This window comes from Salmo salar, chromosome 17, assembly GCF_965601325.2.
Source record: "Salmo salar chromosome 17, fSalSal1, whole genome shotgun sequence".
NCBI lineage: Eukaryota > Metazoa > Chordata > Actinopteri > Salmoniformes > Salmonidae > Salmo > Salmo salar.
Genome location: NC_138307.1, coordinates 57978287 through 57998465, shown reverse-complemented (window position 1 = coordinate 57998465; position 20179 = coordinate 57978287). Strand labels below are relative to the sequence as shown.

General features: G+C 45.5%; 1 protein-coding gene across 2 annotated transcripts in view; it reads left to right on the top strand.

Annotated features, from left to right (window-relative positions):
* LOC106576221 (carbohydrate sulfotransferase 11) overlaps positions 1–6307 on the top strand; it is an 83377-nt gene extending 77070 nt beyond the window's left edge. For both annotated transcript variants that reach the window (XM_014153261.3, XM_014153262.3), the window contains exon 4: positions 958–6307. In XM_014153261.3, coding sequence (XP_014008736.1) covers positions 958–1582 — 625 coding nt within the window. In that variant the 3' untranslated portion in view covers positions 1583–6307. The remainder of the gene's footprint in view (positions 1–957) is intronic.
* Positions 6308–20179: the final 13872 nt, after the last annotated feature.

Below are 20179 nucleotides of genomic sequence, written 5' to 3'. Positions count from 1 at the left end.
TTCTTTATATCCCCAAAAACTCAGTTTAGCTGGCACGCTTCATTCAATAATCCACCGGTTTCCCTCCTTCAAAATGCATACAAAATGAATCCAATAAACTTACCAAAAACTTACCAATAAACTTCTCCAAACAAGTCAAACAACATTTATAATCAAACCTCAAGTACCCTAATACGGAAATAAACAATAAAATTTAAGACGAAGAATCATTATTGTCTTTACATTTACGTCATTTAGCAGACGCTCTTATCCAGAGCGACTTGCAAATTGGTGCATTCACCTTATGATATCCAGTGGAACAACTGCATGCATCGCTTACTGGAGATAAACAACAAAGAACACGCTCTCATCCATGCGCGTGAAAACACTACAGCCAAAATGGGAGCCACTTAGAAAAACTACAAATTCTAGCTCATTTTTCCAAAAACAAGCTTGAAACTCTTTGTAAAGACTGTTGACATCTAGTGGAAGCCCTAGGAACTGCAATCTGGGAGATTTTCCCTTCATATTAAACATGACAGCCATTGGAGAAAAAAACAATTCTGGATGGTTTCTCCTTGGGTTTTCGCCTGCCATATCAGTTCTGTTATACTCACAGACATTATTTTAACAGTTTTATAAACTTTAGTGTTTTCTATCCAAATCGACCAATTATATGCATATCCTAGCTTCTGGGCCTGAGTAACAGGCAGTTTACTTTGGGCACGCTTTTCATCCAGACGTCAAAATACTGCCCCCTTGACCAAAGAGTTTAACAAGTGACATCAACAATGGATCATAGATTTCACCTGGATTCACCTGGTAACTCTGTTATAGAAAGATCAGGTGTTCTCAATGTTTTGTATACTCAGTGTTTATAACTGCTGTTACTATTACTACCACTACAATTTAGATACTTTTCATTGTTTGTGTTGTTTTTATTCTGTTCCTCGTGGTCTTTATTTCTCTCCATCCCAGTGACCCTATGGAGATCCCTTCCAACGAGGCCCACGTCCCGTCCAACCTGAAATATCTGAACCAGTACAGCATCGCTGAGATCAACCACCGCCTCAAGAGCTACCTCAAGTTCCTGTTCGTCCGGGAGCCCTTCGAGAGGCTCGTCTCCGCTTACCGCAACAAGTTCACCCTCAAGTACAACTCCTCCTTCCACCGTCGCTTCGGCACCAAGATCGTCCGCCGCTACCGCAAGGACGCCACGCAGGAGGCGCTGCTCAACGGCGCCGACGTCAAGTTCCGGGAGTTCGCCGAGTATCTTGTCGACCCGGCCACCCAACGCGACGGCCCGCTCAACGAGCACTGGCAGACGGTGTACCAGCTGTGCCACCCCTGTCACATCCACTATGACCTGGTGGGCAAGTACGAAACCCTGGAGGAAGACGCCAACTACGTTCTGCGGCTGGCGGGGGTGGGCGAGTCGCTGCGCTTCCCGACCTACGCCAAGTCCACCCGCACCACAGACAGCATGACGGCCCAGTTCTTCAGCAACATCAGCTCCCAGCAGCACAGCCAGCTCTTCCAGCTGTATAAACTGGACTTCCTCATGTTCAACTACTCCACGCCAAGCTATCTGCGACTGGACTAACGACTAGAGGACCAGGACATGACTAGCCAGCTGGGACTCTGGGCACGATCCACTTTTATTAAGAGAAGAAAAAAAGAAATGAGAGAAAGAGAATAGATATTTTTGCTAAAGATTTATTCAAAAACTGTCAACGCTGTTTCTGGGGGGTGAACAGGAAGGGCTGAGGTGAATGGGAGGGACAGAGATTGAGGAAAGGTGCTGGATCCGATTTGACGTGAAAGATTCTTGGTTATCCAATCAGCATTGTCCTGAAGGTGATAAAGGAGGAAGTGGAGATCCTATAGCATCAGAATGCAGGGTTCGGCTGGAGCTGATGTCAGAGGTTTTCTAAGAGGGGACATAGAGGAGAGAAGCAGGACTCCTGGAGAGTAGTCGATGTGTGTTCTGTATGTACATAAGATGGGACTCTTGACCAATTAGGCTGCTTTGGAATCTGCACAGCAAAGGGTGGCCTCGCATGCACGTGCCCTGGCCCCAAAGCATCATGGGAGCTGAGCTTATTTTATAACGAACAACAACGAAACTCCGTCAAATTGTAAAACACATCCATGTCCTTCAGTGTGCTGCATCCTGGGTGTGTTTGAGAGCGCCCACCAATTATACATTTGATAAGTAAACTGGCTCTTGGCTCCACCTCAAGCCCTCCTCATTATAGCTGGCTATTGACTTTGCTCTAAAGACCTCTAGAACCATCAGGCGTAAACAGTGGAGCTATAATTTACAGCCAACTGCTCTAAAGTAGTAGCTATGCTGTCAAGATCGCCATCGTCATAGGTGAAAAGAACTCCTGAATCCTGAGGTTTGCCAGGTGAGGCCCCAGACTCCCACAGCAGGATCTGAAAAGGCGGCCATTTTAGAAAGACGCTGAGCACCCTCGAGGCTTTGAGCCACAGGAAGTGGTCAGAAGGAGTGATTGACAGGTGTTAGGTGCCTCCCACTGACCCAGAGAGGAACTGAAGAAGAGATGGCCCGTGTGGCTGTGAAAGGGTTTAAGGGACAGGATCTCATAAACCCGCCCACACCACGCCCCAAAACCAGGGAGGAGGGCCATAACCCTGCGCACGGGCCATGCCCATTACCCCCTCCCCCCCTCGACTACCAAACATGTATTTTAGTAAATTAAGTCTATCTTTTTTTATGTTCTTGGTTTTATTGTCTTATGAAAACATTGCTGCGAGCAGCAATAAAAAATATTATTTAAATTACTTTTACTGTCGGGGGGTGGGTGTGGTGGATGAGAGAGGAAGATTAAAAAAAAAAAATCTTGGCAGATGAACGTTTTAGTATAATTTTTTTTTTTAAGATAAAATTGTTTTTATGAGTTTTGTTTTTCATGTTTTTTGTCCTGAGTTGCCTCCGGTACACTGTTAATGATAACATTTTAATTGTCTTCCTTTTTCCCGAAGGGCGTACAATACAATAAAGTTAAGTCCATGGCTTTGGTTTCTCTGTGCGTGAGAGCTGGGATATCCCATGGGATTTAGAGTTATTCCCTCTCTCCCCCTTAGTCAACTGAGTCTGATGCCAAACGGTTGGAACACTGCCAATGACAGAAAGGGACAGTCAACTCAACTCTTATCAGTACTTTTCGGGAAACATCCAATAATTTACAAAACATTTACAATCCTGTGATTGAAAACAAACTCTAGCATGAGAAAAGTATTCTACATACATATGTACATCTACAGTGCAGACTACTGCTCAGGATCAGAAACAACAGCAGTGGTTGCCTTGATAATGATCGATAATAGAACCGTCTACCTTTGAGTCTGGCGGTGACACTCAGGTCTGTGTCCCTCCTCCTCAGGTTAAAGTGCACTGTAATCCTTACTCTGTGTAGTCTATGGGATCACAGAGAGTCGTATACACAGTGCAGGAGTGGGCGACGGAGGGAGAGAGAGGAGGCAACTTAATTAGCCAAGCTGGGAGGGAGGGAGAAAGCGCGTCCTATTTATTCTTTACACCCCTTTGTCATTCTTCCTCCATTCAGGCTTCAAAGAGAGAGGGACGTTTATTGGGAAAGTTGTGTATTTTTATATTGCTAGGTCTGAGCAGAAGTAACAGCAGCACAGAAGAAATGATCACTGCTATATTCATCTGTCCCTCTGACTGTTAGTTTAGACAGGTGTGGTGACTAATGACAAGCTCACCTCATTCTGTCATAGCTTCTAAAATATTGGTGGCAGTTGTGTGTGTTTGCATGTATGTGTTGTTATAATTAGCAACTGGTTTGGAGGAACAAGGCCCTTCACATAGCGCTCTGATAGAGGAATGCTATTGGTTTGGCCTACATCTCCGACCCCATCCACTTACAGAAACAATGGGCGCATTCTGAGCTCTCCCTTCTCACTCACACACACACACACACACACACACACACACACACACACACACACACACACACACACACACACACACACACACACACACACACACACACACACACACACACACACACACACACACACACACACACACACACACACACACACACACACACACACACACACACGCTGATGCCACGCAGCCTCTTACTCAGCAGCTGTACTCTAGTGAGGGTTGGTAAGTGAGGTACGGAGGGAGAGGGGGATGGTTGGGTATGGACACATTTAAAACACCACACACTCAGCTTATCTCTAACTGCCTATTTAACCTCCAAAATGAGACACTTTACTCAAAGGCTTCACAACTCTGCAAACAGTTATGGAGTCCTCTCCTCTTTACTCCAACCTCTCTCTGAAAATGGCCCCATATAAAAACAGAAGTGGGTTTTTGGACAGTGGCAGTGATTTCTACCCTCACAACAGGAAAAGGGCAGGCTTCTTATACAAACAGAGCTGTTAAAATCCCACAGAAGCCCAGCCTAACGATCCCTGTGGAAATACTGACCTGATTCCCCCCCAAAATATATTCTCTATTCTTATTCCATTTCCTAGCTCAGTCTACCTATAAATCCACCTGAATCCAATTCTGACATGTCCATTTAGTGTTCCTGTGCTGTAAGTATTTATTGACGAGTGTACGGGTATATTTATGTTGTTGGAGAACGACGTCTATTGTTGGACTGAATTACATATTTACTGTGTTGCTAAATGCAGAAGCACAGGAAGTGCACGCTCCTCTGCACATAGGTAAACATATCCACTCCAGGGCCAGGGGTTTCTAGCCAGAGATAAGCATGGATGGGGCCGTTATCTGTCAGTGCTTTTTTTGGTAAATAGTTTATCTTTCTGTCTATGAGATATTCTTATTCAATCAGTCTCTGTGCAACAGTGAAAACCTCCCCATAATGCCCATGAAACATCCTTTGTGTTACACATAAAAGGGTCCCCATGATGTTTCCTGCTGTTACGAATTAGCCCTTTGGTACCAACTCTCAGACCATGAGGCTTTTCAGAAATGTTCAAAATATTGCCAACTGTTGAAATCACTGGAAGGTTGTTAGAGCAGATCTCCCACTCAACTGCACAGAAACCAAAGCCTGGAATGGTAATAGAGCTCTTTTATTTTCCCTGTCTTAATTATGGTTTTCTATGTTGTTCTGTTGTATTCCTCTGTCAGCAACACTCCACAGCCGCTTTCACACTTTTCATTGACCTCATAGAAATATAACATATAGATAGAACACAGTTTCTTAGATATGACCTGCAGCATACGTGTGTTGAATGGAACCATGATCATTTTGTTAATTTCAATGATTATGTCCAATCCATTCTATGGTTGCCTCCTACATAGCCTATAGTACATGACCACAGGGCACTCCAGTCACCACAGACAGTACCTTTTATAGGGTCACCACAGACAGTACCTTTTATAGGGTCACCACAGACAGAGTCAATGGATGCTGAAATGATCTGTGCCTTTTCATTCCTCTCATTGGAGCACTTTACTGTCATCTGATTGGTAAGTCCACACACACACTCTCTCCCTCTTCAACTGTCAGATTCAAGTTGAAAAACAGCATCCACACACGAACACAGTCAGATCACCTGTAGAGAGACTCTTGTGACCACATCAAGAAGGTTTGCAAATAGAGGGTTTTTGAAATGCTTGCTCTGCTCAGATCTTCCCTCCTCTCCTAAGCCTTCAGATACAGGATGGTTTTCTGTGGCTCGGTGTTGCTCAGAGGTTGTATGTACACCCTTCAAATCCACACTTCAACCCTCAGATCTCTGTGTGCTAGTTTCAGTGTTCTCATCCGTTTCCAGATGGTGAGTGTGTGTTGAGGTGTGTTCACTTAAATCAATGTTGTTGACAGTCTAGACTGGCTACTCTGCTGTTAGATACCATGTCATCGGCCGGCTTGTGTCGGAGAGGTCACTATGTGCTGTACCAACGAGTGTGTATCTGAGCTGTGTGTGTGTGTGTGTGTGTGTGTGTGTGTGTGTGTGTGTGTATATATATATATATTGGAGGTCGCTCTGTACTGTATTGTACCTGCGCTGCCTTAAAGTAACTCCATGAACTCAAAAAGCCTACATTGTATTTATTTATTCATTCACCAACGACTACCCATCACATTCCTCCTGGTGGTCTCCATGGCAACACACCTGGACTTTTCTCACGGGACAGACTGTCGGTTCATCATCAAGGCCCTCTCACCAGAAACATGAATAATTGAATATATCGACTGCAGGTAGTGGGAGAGGAGTTGTGATCCCCCAGCAGTGTTCCATGGTTCATTCTGTCTGATGTTTTCCCAATAAAACGCCTCAGAAACTCAAACCCAGATGCCTCGGACTACTGGTTTTTTCACTCTGCAGGCAAGCAAGCGTGCGAACAGACACAACAAACGCACCAAATTCTATATATCAAACGCTAATCACACACACACACACATATATTTGTTACATTATCACTCACTGCCCAGTGGTTTCATGGGTATTCTCTGGTTGGCATGGATATCGTCTCGCCAACCCATGCCACCCGATGATTCCAAGCTTGGCATTACAACACATGCCATCTGTTTTGTTTGTGAAAAGCCTTCACATGCCGGTCTGCCAAAACAATTTTGTGGGTTACCGTGGTTACTCCTGAGACATTGCTGTGCTCCAGGATGGACGTATATTCATGTGGAATGTATAATGTACAAGCTGTCATGTGTGGTCCACATTGGTGTGCAGTAACTGAACTGGCTACCTTTGATATTTGTGGAGATGAAAAGCTCAATCTCCTATACGAAGAGAATGACAATACATGTGAAGCAGATGGTGGTCCAATGGTAAGTCCCTGACTCAAAACCAAGAGGTTGTGGGTTCAAACCTAACTTTGTGTATGTTTCTGCAACTCTCAATGTCAACTATACAAAGAGAATGGTAAGAAGTGTGAAGGAGTCGTGTGTCTCTGGCGTAAGTATCTTGCCCCACAAACTACTGAATACAACAGGTGTAGACCTTACCGTGAAATGCTTACTTACAAGCCCTTAACCAACAATGCTTTAAGAAGTTAAAAAAAAAAGTGTTAAGTAAAAGATAGAAAATAAAAGTAACAAATAATTAAACAGCTGCAGTAAAATAACAATAGGGAGGCTATATACAGGGGGCACCGGTTAGTCGAGGTAATTGAGGTAATATGTACATGTAGGTAGAGTTAACGTGACTATGCATAAATAATGAACAGAGAGTAGTAGCAGCATAAAAGAAGGGTCTGGGTAGCCCTTTGATTAGCTGTTCAGGGGTCTTATGGCTTGGGGGGGTAGAAGCTCGTAAGAAGTCTTTTGGACCTAGACTTGGCGCTCCGGTACTGTTTACAGTACAGTAGCAGAAAGAACAGACCATGACTAGGGTGGCTAGAGACTGACAATTTTTAGGGCCTTCCTCTGACACCGCCTGGTATAGAGGTCCTGGATGGCAGGAAGCTTGGCCCCAGTGATGTACTGGGCCGTACACACTACCCTCTGTAGTGCCTTGCGGTCGGAGGTCGAGCAGTTGCAATACCAGGCAGTGATGCAACCAGTCAGGATGCTCTCGATGGTGCAGCTGTAGAACCTTTTGAGGATCTGAGGACCCATGCCAAATCTTCTGTCTCCTGAGGGGGAATAGGCTTTGTCGTGCCCTCTTCACGACTGTCTTAGGATTGTCTTAGTATGTTTGGGCCGTGATAGTTTGTTGGTGATGTGGACACCAAGGAACTTGAAGCTCTCAACCTGCTCCACTGCAGCCCCGTCGATGAGAATGAGGGCATGCTCGGCCCTCCTTTTCCTGTAGTCCACAATCATCTCCTTTGTCTTGATCATGTTGAGGGAGAGGTTGTTGTCCTGGCACCACACAGGCAGGTCTCTGACCACCTCCCTATAGGCTGTCTCATCGTTGTTGTGTCATCGGCAAACTTAACGATAAAACCTCCTGGAAAAAAGTGGACAGTTTTTCCAGGAGATTTTATCCATGACTGTTGCTTTTTGTAGGAGAGGGAACCCCAGGTATTTACCCCATGATATCTACCAGCCTTCCCCCATTACTGAGTGTCAACACAACTACACTCAGGAGCTGAGCCTGGGATTGAACCTACAACCCTGTGTACTAGAGGAGAGATCGTTACCTGGAGAGCCAGTGGCACTTTCACACTCAGAACACTTATCTAAACTAGCTAATGACAGACATTTGACAAACTGTGAAAGTACAATTATAACTGGTGTAAAGCTGCTGCTATGCTGATGAATCAACCAAATGCTGAGTCACTGAGGCATCTGCTATTTATTGCACCCTGTAGTTCACATAGGGGACTTTCTCAATGTCAACAGCTGGGTTTGAATCCGTCCCAATATGGCCACTTGTTCCAGTGAATGTATACAGCCTGCTCTCTGTGGAAATGTCCTGATCTCTCATTATACAGACCTTGTGCTCAGCACAGTGCTTCCTTCAAAGTGGGCACCTATGAAGAAATGGCCAGGGCCACGCAATCTATAAAAATAAAAAATAAAAATGAGTTGGAACGTTCTCATCCCTGTCTCGCCACAGATCAGTCTCTCATTAATAAAAACACAGTACCGCCTCCTACCACCTTTCTAAACTACATATCAATCCCTAATATAAGCAGAGATAACCCACCCAAAGAGCTACAATACAACGAGATACAATACAACGTTATGCAGAAATACATCCAACATCTCCCCACATACAGAGGCATTTCTCCACTCCCGTCAGAAATACATCCAGCATCTCCCCACATACAGAGGCATTTCTCCACTCCCGTCAGAAATACATCCAGCATCTCCCCACATACAGAGGCATTTCTCCACTCCTGTCAGAAATACATCCAACATCTCTCCACATAGAGGCATTTCTCCACTCCTGTCAGAAATACATCCAGCATCTCCCCACATACAGAGGCATTTCTCCACTCCTGTCAGAAATACATCCAGCATCTCCCCACATACAGAGGCATTTCTCCACTCCTGTCAGAAATACATCCAGCATCTCTCCACATAGAGGCATTTCTCCACTCCTGTCAGAAATACATCCAGCATCTCCCCACATAGAGGCATTTCTCCACTCCTGTCAGAAATACATCCAGCATCTCCCCACATACAGAGGCATTTCTCCACTCCTGTCAGAAATACATCCAGCATCTCTCCACATAGAGGCATTTCTCCACTCCTGTCAGAAATACATCCAGCATCTCCCCACATACAGAGGCATTTCTCCACTCCTGTCAGAAATACATCCAGCATCTCCCCACATACAGAGGCATTTCTCCACTCCTGTCAGAAATACATCCAGCATCTCCCCACATACAGAGGCATTTCTCCACTCCTGTCAGAAATACATCCAGCATCTCCCCACATACAGAGGCATTTCTCCACTCCTGTCAGAAATACATCCAGCATCTCCCCACATACAGAGGCATTTCTCCACTCCTGTCAGAAATACATCCAGCATCTCCCCACATAGAGGCATTTCTCCACTCCTGTCAGAAATACATCCAGCATCTCCCCACATACAGAGGCATTTCTCCACTCCTGTCAGAAATACATCCAGCATCTCCCCACATACAGAGACATTTCTCCACTCCTGTCAGAAATACATCCAGCATCTCCCCACATACAGAGACATTTCTCCACTCCTGTCAGAAATACATCCAGCATCTCTCCACAGAGGCATTTCTCCACTCCTGTCAGAAATACATCCAGCATCTCCCCACATAGAGGCATTTCTCCACTCCTGTCAGAAATACATCCAGCCTATTTCTAAGGCCCTGCCTTCTCATTGGCTATAACCCCTGTCATTAGAGGGATGCTGCTGACAGTGGCACATCAGAGGAGTGTGTGTGTTCATGTGTAGGGAAGGGAAGTTAACAGCTGCTGCGTCCATATGAGCTGTGTCACTGTGGGTATCTGTGGTTTGGGGGAACACATGTAATGTTTATGCTTAAAGGCAAATACAACACCTGACAAAGAGTTGCATCACCGCAGGACTTCAAAACTATTTCTCTCTCTATTTATGCTGTTCTCTGTCACTCTATGCATCTCATGGCTGTGTCCCCCTCGGGCTTTCATATGTTGCCACACACGTAGATGTGCGATAGCCACCGAACATTAATTTGAGGTGGGTATCACTTTCTCCCTCTTTCTGGGTTTCTTGACAAATGAGATCGATTGGGGTCTAAGTAAAGAAGAATCGATTGGTGTTTCACTTCCTCAGTAGAGTGAATGTACTAGGCTGAGTCATCGGGCCCTGCTGACAGCGTCATCGATTCTTCCCTGTCCCCCTCAGTGACAGAGCCAGTATAAAACCTACTGTAGGTTCAGAGGTGATAAAGACACGGTTAGATTATGAACCAGGACGACTGTAGACAAGAAAGACTTGAGCTGTTCTTATTATTTGAACTCTTGGCAACAGCACAGTTCAGGTCAGAAGGTTAACCCTGGCATCTGACGCCACTCCATCAGTCACCAAGGAATCTCACCCCTGGGAGGCAGGAAACTTTCTGTTTACTTCCCTTCCTCCATGTCTCTTCCCTACCAGTTATTTCCCCTCTCCATCCCATCCCTTTCTCTCTCCAGTCATAGTAGGAAAACGTATGATAACGATGATTATCATTTTAATAACCCTCATTTCGTTTAGCCCTAACAGTCATGATTATCTCTCACAGCAACACTGGGCCAATTGAGTTTCCATAGAGGCACACTGAAATCACTGGAGAGAAAATAATCAGGGGAAAAAAAGAATCTGTTTCCTATTAGCTTCCAGGGTGAATCAGCTATTGTTTCCCCTTCAGTTAGGGCAGGAAGCTCAGAGAAGAGCCCTGGAGTAGGCTTCAATGTCATGGTCCCCCTGGTGCAGACTGTACCCCTTTTCCCAAACCATAGTCAAACCTGTGAACCCAAATCCCCCCCCCCCCGGTATCCCTCTCTGTCCCCCTCCCCCCAAAACAAGGTTCAGCACCCCTCGTTAACACCAGAGCGTCTAGACATCAACAGAGGCACACTGTTACATGCCCACAGAATACTGTACATACCACAAGTATGGACAATTAAGAGTGAGTGTGTGTGATGCACGTCATACAGTACATGATTCCTCTCTGTAGCCAACATTTGAGACATACCTCATAAAAACCACCTAGTGTAATAACAGTAATGAATGTCTAACATTAACTCAACAGCAACACAGTGGGAGTTCACTCTCTCAACCATCTGATGTTCACTTTTTGCAACTCCTCATTTTTTCCTAATGCAGACATTTTGTTTTAACCCTATACTGTCACAATAACATTATCCATGCTCAGCTACAGTATCTACTGAATGGTAAGGAGGCAGAAAAAGCCCATCACACACTTAACAATGATATCATTTAAAACCACACTTCCAAGTCTATTTTTCCCCATGCAGTCAGTGATTCCGGAATTTGAGTAAGTATCTACTGAGGACAGTACAGTAAAACACAAACTACAGTAGTCTAGATAGATCACATCCTGATTCCCTACTCCCTCCTATACAGTATAGACGGGAGGTGAAGAGACAGCCAAGAGTTATTCAGTGTTCTGTTACTGTGGTCTCAGAGGAGGTCCTGCTCTGGTCGTTAAGCCACGCGGTACTGACGCTTCAGAGACTCTCCTCTACAACCATGAAAATCTGCTCTTTAATGGGGCAGACAGACAGAAGCACAAGCACGCAACACAACCATGAAAATACACAAACCGCAACTACTTAGTCACGCCTTCTGACTTCACTGATGAAGGAACAAAAAAACAGAAAAATGAAGGCATATTACGGTACATGGGTTAACGTAGCATGGTATCAGTACTGTCAAATATGAAAAGATAAGAGAAATCCATTGGATGGACTTAGGCCTAGTTGAAACTAAAATGTGTAGGTGGTTGGAACGCTTCTCAGCATCAGATCTACTAAGTATTGATCAGACAACGGACTGTGATGCATTCAGAAATAAGCATTAAAGGTTAACGTTTTAGATCCTCCCTAGGTTAATGTTCTAGATCCTCCCTAGGTTAATGTTTTAGATCCTCCCTAGGTTAATGTTTTAGATCCTCCCTAGGTTAATGTTCTAGATCCTCTCTAGGTTAATGTTCTAGATCCTCTCTAGGTTAATGTTCTAGATCCTCCCTAGGTTAATGTTCTAGATCCACTCTAGGTTAATGTTCTAGATCCTCTCTAGATTAATGTCCTAGATCCTCCCTAGGTTAAGGTTCTAGATCCTCCCTAGGTTAATGTTCTAGATCCTCTCTAGGTTAATGTTTTAGATCCTCCCTAGGTTAATGTTCTAGATCCTCTCTAGGTTAATGTTCTAGATCCTCCCTAGGTTAATGTTCTAGATCATCTCTAGGTTAATGTCCTAGATCCTCTCTAGATTAATGTCCTAGATCCTCCCTAGGTTAAGGTTCTAGATCCTCCCCAGGTTAATGTTCTAGATCCTCTCTAGGTTAATGTTGTAGATCATCTCTAGGTTAAGGTTCTAGATCATCTCTAGGTTAAGGTTCTAGATCCTCTCTAGGTTAATGTTCTAGATCCTCTCTAGGTTAATGTTCTAGATCCTCTCTAGGTTAATGTTCTAGATCCTCTCTAGGTTAATGTTCTAGATCCTCCCTAGGTTAAGGTTCTAGATCCTGCCTAGGTTAATGTTCTAGATCCTCTCTAGGTTAATGTTCTAGATCCTCTCTAGGTTATTTACATTTACATTTAAGTCATTTAGCAGACGCTCTTATCCAGAGCGACTTACAAAATGGTGCATTCACCTTATGATATCCAGTGGAACAACCACTTTACAATAGTGCATCTAAATCTTTTAAGGGGGGGGGGGGGGGTTAGAAGGATTACTTTATCCTATCCTAGGTATTCCTTAAAGAGGTGGGGTTTCAGGTGTCTCCGGAAGGTGGTGATTGACTCCGCTGTCCTGGCGTCGTGAGGGAGCTTGTTCCACCATTGGGGTGCCAGAGCAGCGAACAGTTTTGACTGGGCTGAGCGGGAACTGTGCTTCCTCAGAGGTAGGGAGGCGAGCAGGCCAGAGGTGGATGAACGCAGTGCCCTTGTTTGGGTGTAGGGCCTGATCAGAGCCTGAAGGTATGGAGGTGCCGTTCCCTTCACAGCTCCGTAGGCAATCACCATGGTCTTGTAGCGGATGCGAGCTTCAACTGAAAGCCAGTGGAGAGAGCGGAGGAGCGGGGTGACGTGAGAGAACTTGGGAAGGTTGAACACCAGACGGGCTGCGGCGTTCTGGATGAGTTGTAGGGGTTTAATGGCACAGGCAGGGAGCCCAGCCAACAGCGAGGTGCAGTAATCCAGACCGCGGGGGATGACAAGTGCCTGGATTAGGACCTGCGCCGCTTCCTGTGTGAGGCAGGGTCGTACTCTGCGAATGTTGTAGAGCATGAACCTACAGGATCGGGTCACCGCCTTGATGTTAGTGGAGAACGACAGGGTGTTGTCCAGGATCACGCCAAGGTTCTTAGCACTCTGGGAGGAGGACACAAGGGAGTTGTCAACCGTGATGGCGAGATCATGGAAGGGGCAGTCCTTCCCCGGGAGGAAGAGCAGCTCCGTCTTGCCGAGGTTCAGCTTGAGCTGGTGATCCGTCATCCACACTGATATGTCTGACAGACATGCAGAGATGCGATTCGCCGCCTGGTTATCAGAAGGGGGAAAGGAGAAGATTAATTGTGTGTTGTCTGCATAGCAATGATAGGAGAGACCATGTGAGGATATGACAGAGCCAAGTGACTTGGTGTATAGCGAGAATAGGAGAGGGCCTAGAACAGAGCCCTGGGGGACACCAGTGGTGAGAGCGCATGGTGCGGAGACAGATTCTCGCCACGCCACCTGGTAGGAGCGACCTGTCAGGTAGGACGCAATCCAAGCGTGGGCCGCGCCGGAGATGCCCAACTCGGAGAGGGTGGAGAGGAGGATCTGATGGTTCACAGTATCAAAGGCAGCAGATAGGTCTAGAAGGATGAGAGCAGAGGAGAGAGAGTTAGCTTTAGCAGTGCGGAGAGCCTCCGTGACACAGAGAAGAGCAGTCTCAGTTGAATGCCCAGTCTTGAAACCTGACTGATTAGGATCAAGAAGGTCATTCTGAGAGAGATAGCAGGAGAGCTGGCCAAGGACGGCACGTTCAAGAGTTTTGGAGAGAAATGAAAGAAGGGATACTGGTCTGTAGTTGTTGACATCGGAGGGATCGAGTGTAGGTTTTTTCAGAAGGGGTGCAACTCTCGCTCTCTTGAAGACGGAAGGGACGTAGCCAGCGGTCAAGGATGAGTTGATGAGCGAGGTGAGGAAGGGGAGAAGGTCTCCGGAAATGGTCTGGAGAAGAGAGGAGGGGATAGGTTCAAGTGGGCAGGTTGTTGGGCGGCCGGCCGTCACAAGACGCGAGATTTCATCTGGAGAGAGAGGGGAGAAAGAGGTCAAAGCACAGGGTAGGGCAGTGTGAGCAGGACCAGCGGTGTCGTTTGACTTAGCAAACGAGGATCGGATATCGTCAACCTTCTTTTCAAAATGGTTGACGAAGTCATCCGCAGAGAGGGAGGAGGGGGGGGGGGGGGAGGGGGAGGAGGATTCAGGAGGGAGGAGAAGGTAGCAAAGAGCTTCCTAGGGTTAGAGGCAGATGCTTGGAATTTAGAGTGGTAGAAAGTGGCTTTAGCAGCAGAGACAGAAGAGGAGAATGTAGAGAGGAGTTAGTGAAAGGATGCCAGGTTCGCAGGGAGGCGAGTTTTCCTCCATTTCCGCTCGGCTGCCCGGAGCCTTGTTCTGTGAGCTCGTAGTGAGTCGTCGAGCCACGGAGCAGGAGGGGAGGACCGAGCCGGCCTGGAGGATAGGGGACAGAGAAAATCAAAGGATGCAGAAAGGGAGGAGAGGAGGGTTGAGGAGGCAGAATCAGGAGATAGGTTGGAGAAGGTTTGAGCAGAGGGAAGAGATGATAGGATGGAAGAGGAGAGAGTAGCGGGAGAGAGAGAGCGAAGGTTGGGACGGCGCAATACCATCCGAGTAGGGGCAGAGTGAGAAGTGTTGGATGAGAGCAAGAGGGAAAAGGATACAAGGTAGTGGTCGGAGATTTGGAGGGGAGTTGCAATGAGATTAGTGGAAGAACAGCATCTAGTAAAGATGAGGTCAAGCGTATTGCCTGCCTTGTGAGTAGGGGGGGAAGGTGAGAGGGTGAGGTCAAAAGAGGAGAGGAGTGGAAAGAAGGAGGCAGAGAGGAATGAGTCAAAGGTAGACGTGGGGAGGTTAAAGTCACCCAGAACTGTGAGAGGTGAGCCATCCTCAGGAAAGGAACTTATCAAGGCGTCAAGCTCATTGATGAACTCTCCAAGGGAACCTGGAGGGCGATAAATGATAAGGATGTTAAGCTTGAAAGGGCTGGTAACTGTGACAGCATGGAATTCAAATGAGGAGATAGACAGATGGTTCAGGGGAGAAAGAGAGAATGTCCACTTGGGAGAGATGAGGATTCCAGTGTCACCACCCCGCTGGCTCGATGCTCTAGGGGTATGCGAGAACACGTGGGCAGGCGAGGAGAGAGCAGTAGGAGTAGCAGTGTTATCTGTGGTAATCCATGTTTCCGTCAGTGCCAGGAAGTCGAGGGACTGGAGGGTAGCATAGGCTGAGATGAACTCAGCCTTGTTGGCTGCAGACCGGCAGTTCCAGAGGCTGCCGGAGACCTAGAACTCCACGTGGGTCGTGCGCGCTGGGACCACCAGGTTAGAGTGGCAGCGGCCACGCGGTGTGAAGCGTTTGTATGGCCTGTGCAGAGAGGAGAGAACAGGGATAGACAGACACATAGTTGACAAGCTACAGAAGTGTTGTTTCTTGTATTATTGTCTCCTGTGTCTTTAGAGAACTGTTTCACTTTGATATCCTTTTTCTTCTGTCCTGATTTTCTCTTTCTTTTCTTCTGTTAACTAGATATTCTTTGTTGTTCTTCGTTAGCTAGCTAGCTTCTTCCAAAAGAGTCCCTAGCAACTGCTTAGCAACTGGTAAACAATTCAGCTTGCTAAGATAACTACAATTTTATGAAAAATAGTTATTTTTCAAAAGCCTATCTTCTTTGTTTGTTGCTTGTTTTTTCTCCTATTCAGTCTTGCAGTTTTCTTTTGCTTTTTTCCGATGTACTTCACTCTAAAAACCATGTAAATTTCAATATTTGTAGGAGCTCATTTTTCAGCTGCTGCTGCTCAAATTGGAGTTCCGGAACAAGAGAGGTTATCCTCCCTAGGTTAGAGTTCTAGATCCTCCCTAGGTTAAGGTTCTAGATCCTCCCTAGGTTAAGGTTCTAGATCCTCCCTAGGTTATCCTCCCTAGGTTAGAGTTCTAGATCCTCCCTAGGTTAAGGTTATAGATCCTCCCTAGGTTAAGGTTCTAGATCCTCCCTAGGTTATCCTCTCTAGGTTAGGGTTCTAGATCCTCCCTAGGTTAATGTTCTAGATCCTCTCTAGGTTAATGTTATAGATCCTCTCTAGGTTAATGTTCTAGATCCTCCCTAGGTTAAGGTTCTAGATCCTCCCTAGGTTAAGGTTCTAGAACCTCCCTAGGTTAAGGTTCTAGATCCTCTCTAGATTAATGTCCTATATCCTCCCTAGGTTATCCTCCCTAGGTTAGAGTTCTAGATCCTCCCTAGGTTAAGGTTCTAGATCCTCCCTAGGTTATCCTCCCTAGGTTAATGTTCTAGATCCTCTCTAGGTTAATGTTCTAGATCCTCTCTAGGTTAATGTTCTAGATCCTCCCTAGGTTAAGGTTCTAGATCCTCCCTAGGTTAAGGTTCTAGATCCATCTCCTAGGTTAAGGTTCTAGATCCTCTCTAGGTTAATGTTCTAGATCCTCTCTAGGTTAATGTTCTAGATCCTCTCTAGGTTAATGTTCTAGATCCTCTCTAGGTTAATGTTCTAGATCCTCCCTAGGTTAAGGTTCTAGATCCTCTCTAGGTTAAGGTTCTAGATCCTCCCTAGGTTAGAGTTCTAGATCCTCCCTAGGTTAAGGTTCTAGATCCTCCCTAGGTTAAGGTTCTAGATCCTCCCTAGGTTATCCTCTCTAGGTTAGGGTTCTAGATCCTCCCTAGGTTAATGTTCTAGATCCTCTCTAGGTTAATGTTATAGATCCTCTCTAGGTTAATGTTCAAGATCCTCTCTAGGTTAATGTTCTAGATCCTCCCTAGGTTAAGGTTCTAGATCCTCCCTAGGTTAAGGTTCTAGATCCTCCCTAGGTTAAGGTTCTAGATCCTCTCTAGGTTAATGTTCTAGATCCTCTCTAGATTAATGTCCTATATCCTCCCTAGGTTATCCTCCCTAGGTTAGAGTTCTAGATCCTCCCTAGGTTAAGGTTCTAGATCCTCCCTAGGTTAAGGTTCTAGATCCTCCCTAGGTTATCCTCCCTAGGTTAATGTTCTAGATTCTCTCTAGGTTAAGGTTCTAGATCCTCCCTAGGTTAAGGTTCTAGATCCTCCCTAGGTTAAGGTTCTAGATCCTCTCTAGGTTAATGTTCTAGATCCTCTCTAGGTTAATGTTCTAGATCCTCTCTAGATTAATGTCCTAGATCCTCCCTAGGTTATCCTCCCTAGGTTAGGGTTCTAGATCCTCCCTGGGTTAATGTTCTAGATCCTCTCTAGGTTAATGTTCTAGATCCTCTCTAGGTTAATGTTCAAGATCATTTCTATCTCTGATCTTTCCCAGGAGAGGGTTAAGGACTACTGCTCAAGCTCATCTTTGATGTCCAGAACAAGATACCTTTATTTTTACCATGCAACTCTATTTGCAAGGCGTCAGAATATAGAGATACTATAATGTATAATGTATAAAACTATTTCACCACTGTCAGACTGAGTCCATATGCTGTTATTCAAATGATTCTCTCTTTCAAACTCTATAGTCATGGCCAAAAGTTTTGAGAATGACAAAAATTAATTTTCAAAGTTTGCTGCCTCAGCGTCTTTTTTGTCAGATGTTACTATGGAATACTGAAGTATAATTACAAGCATTTCATAAGTGTCAAAGGCTTTTATTGACAATTACATGAAGTTGATGCAAAGAGTCAATATGTGCAGTGTTGACCCTTCTTTTTCAAGACCTCTGCAATCCACCCTGGCATGCTGTCCTATAACTTCTGGGCCACATCCTGACTGATGGTAGCCCATTCTTGCATAATCAATGCTTGGAGTTTGTCAGAATTTGTGGGTTTTTGTTTGTCCACCCGCCTCTTGAGGATTGACCACAAGTTCTCAATGGGATTAAGGTCTGGGCAGTTTCATTGCTATGGACCCAAAATATCGATGTTTTGTTCCCCAAGCCACTTAGGTATCACTTTTTCCTTATGGCAAGGTGCTCCATCATGCTGGAAAAGGCATTGTTCGTCAAACTGTTCCTGGATGGTTGGTAGAAGTTGCTCTCGGAGGATGTGTTGGTACCATTCTTTATTCATGGCTGTGTTTAGGCAAAATTGGGAGTGAGCACACTCCCTTGGCTGAGAAGCAACCCCACACATGAATGATCTCAGGATGCTTTACTGTTGGCATGACACAGGACTGATGGTAGCGCTCACCTCATCTTCTCACAAGCTTTTTCCGGATGCCCCAATCAATCGGAAGGGGGATTCATCAGAGAAAATGACTTTACCCCAGTCCTCAGCAGTCCAATCCCTGTACCTTTTGCAGAATATCAGTCTGTCCCTGGTGTTTTTCCTGGAGAGAAGTGGCTTCTTTGCTGCCCTTCTTGACACCAGGCCATCCTCCAAAAGTCTTCGCCTCACTGTGCGTGCAGATGCACTCACACCTGCCTGCTGCCATTCCTGAGCAAGCTCTGTACTGGTGGTGCCCCGATCCCGCAGCTGAATCAACTTTAGGAGACGGTCCTGGCGCTTGCTGGACTTTCTTGGGCGCCCTGAAGCCTTCTTCACAACAATTGAACCACTCTCGAAGTTCTTGATGATCCGATAAATGGTTGATTTAGGTGAAATCTTTGCCTGTGAAGCCCTTTTTGTGCAAAGCAATGATGACGGCACATGTTTCCTTGCAGATAACCATGTTTGACAGAGGAAGAACAATGATTCCAAGCACCACCCTCCTTTTGAAGCTTCCAGTCTGTTATTTGAACTCAATCAGCATGACAGAGTGATCTCCAGCCTTGTCCTCGTCAACACTCACACCTGTGTTAACGAGAGAATCACTGACATGTCAGCTGGTCCTTTGTGGCAGGGCTGAAATGCAGTGAAAATGTTTTTTGAGGATTCAGTTCATTTGCATGGCAAAGAGGGACTTTGCAATTAATTGCAATTCATCTGATCACTCTTCATAACATTCTGGAGTATATGCAAATTGCCATCATACAAACTGAGGCAGCAGACTTTGTGAAAATTAATATTTGTGTCATTCTCAAAACTTTTGGCCACGACTGTATACTCTGTGCCAAGTAAAACTTCAGCAATTACAGTAAACCCTTCTTCACACTTCCAATGAATTCCATAATCATAAACTGACACCTTTCAAACGAATCGCCTAACATGTATAACACCTCCACAGAGACAGATCAGCCTGGAGGTGACATAGCCAAGATATCCTAACTTCACACACCAGTTGATAAGACATGACATTGTTCTATAATTACCCACCCAAAGGAGCATGTAATGTTAACATGTCTCTGTGGGTGCTGTCCCCACCTCGCAGGTCTCTCACATCTGAAAGAGAGAGCTCTGAGAAAGAATGGTTAGAGAGAGAGTAAGGGAATGAGAGAAGTAGTGAGGGAATGAAATACATCATAAGAAGGAAGCAGTGACAGGAAGAGGGAAGAAAGACAGGAGTGTGTGTGTGTGTGTGTGTTCACGTGTTCATCGAGTGGAGTGCATGAAAGGTGAAATACCACACTGGTGTTACCATGGAGACTGGAGGAGATAGAGACAGTGATTGTCCAGTGATGTCCTGAGGGCATCCAAAGAGCACACAATACATTTCTACCACAGTGTAACACATCAATCATAATATTGCTACACTGCAGAGAGTGTCAGTATACACGGATGTGTCTGAATCGGAGCTGATCTTGTCCTTCCCTGTCCACAGGCATTTCCTCCTAAACCTCTTTAGACAAGAGCTTTGACTGAACAATCACTAATACTACAACATCCAATTAACCTCTCTGAGGGACCGGCAAATCTTCACTCAGGATAATCACGCA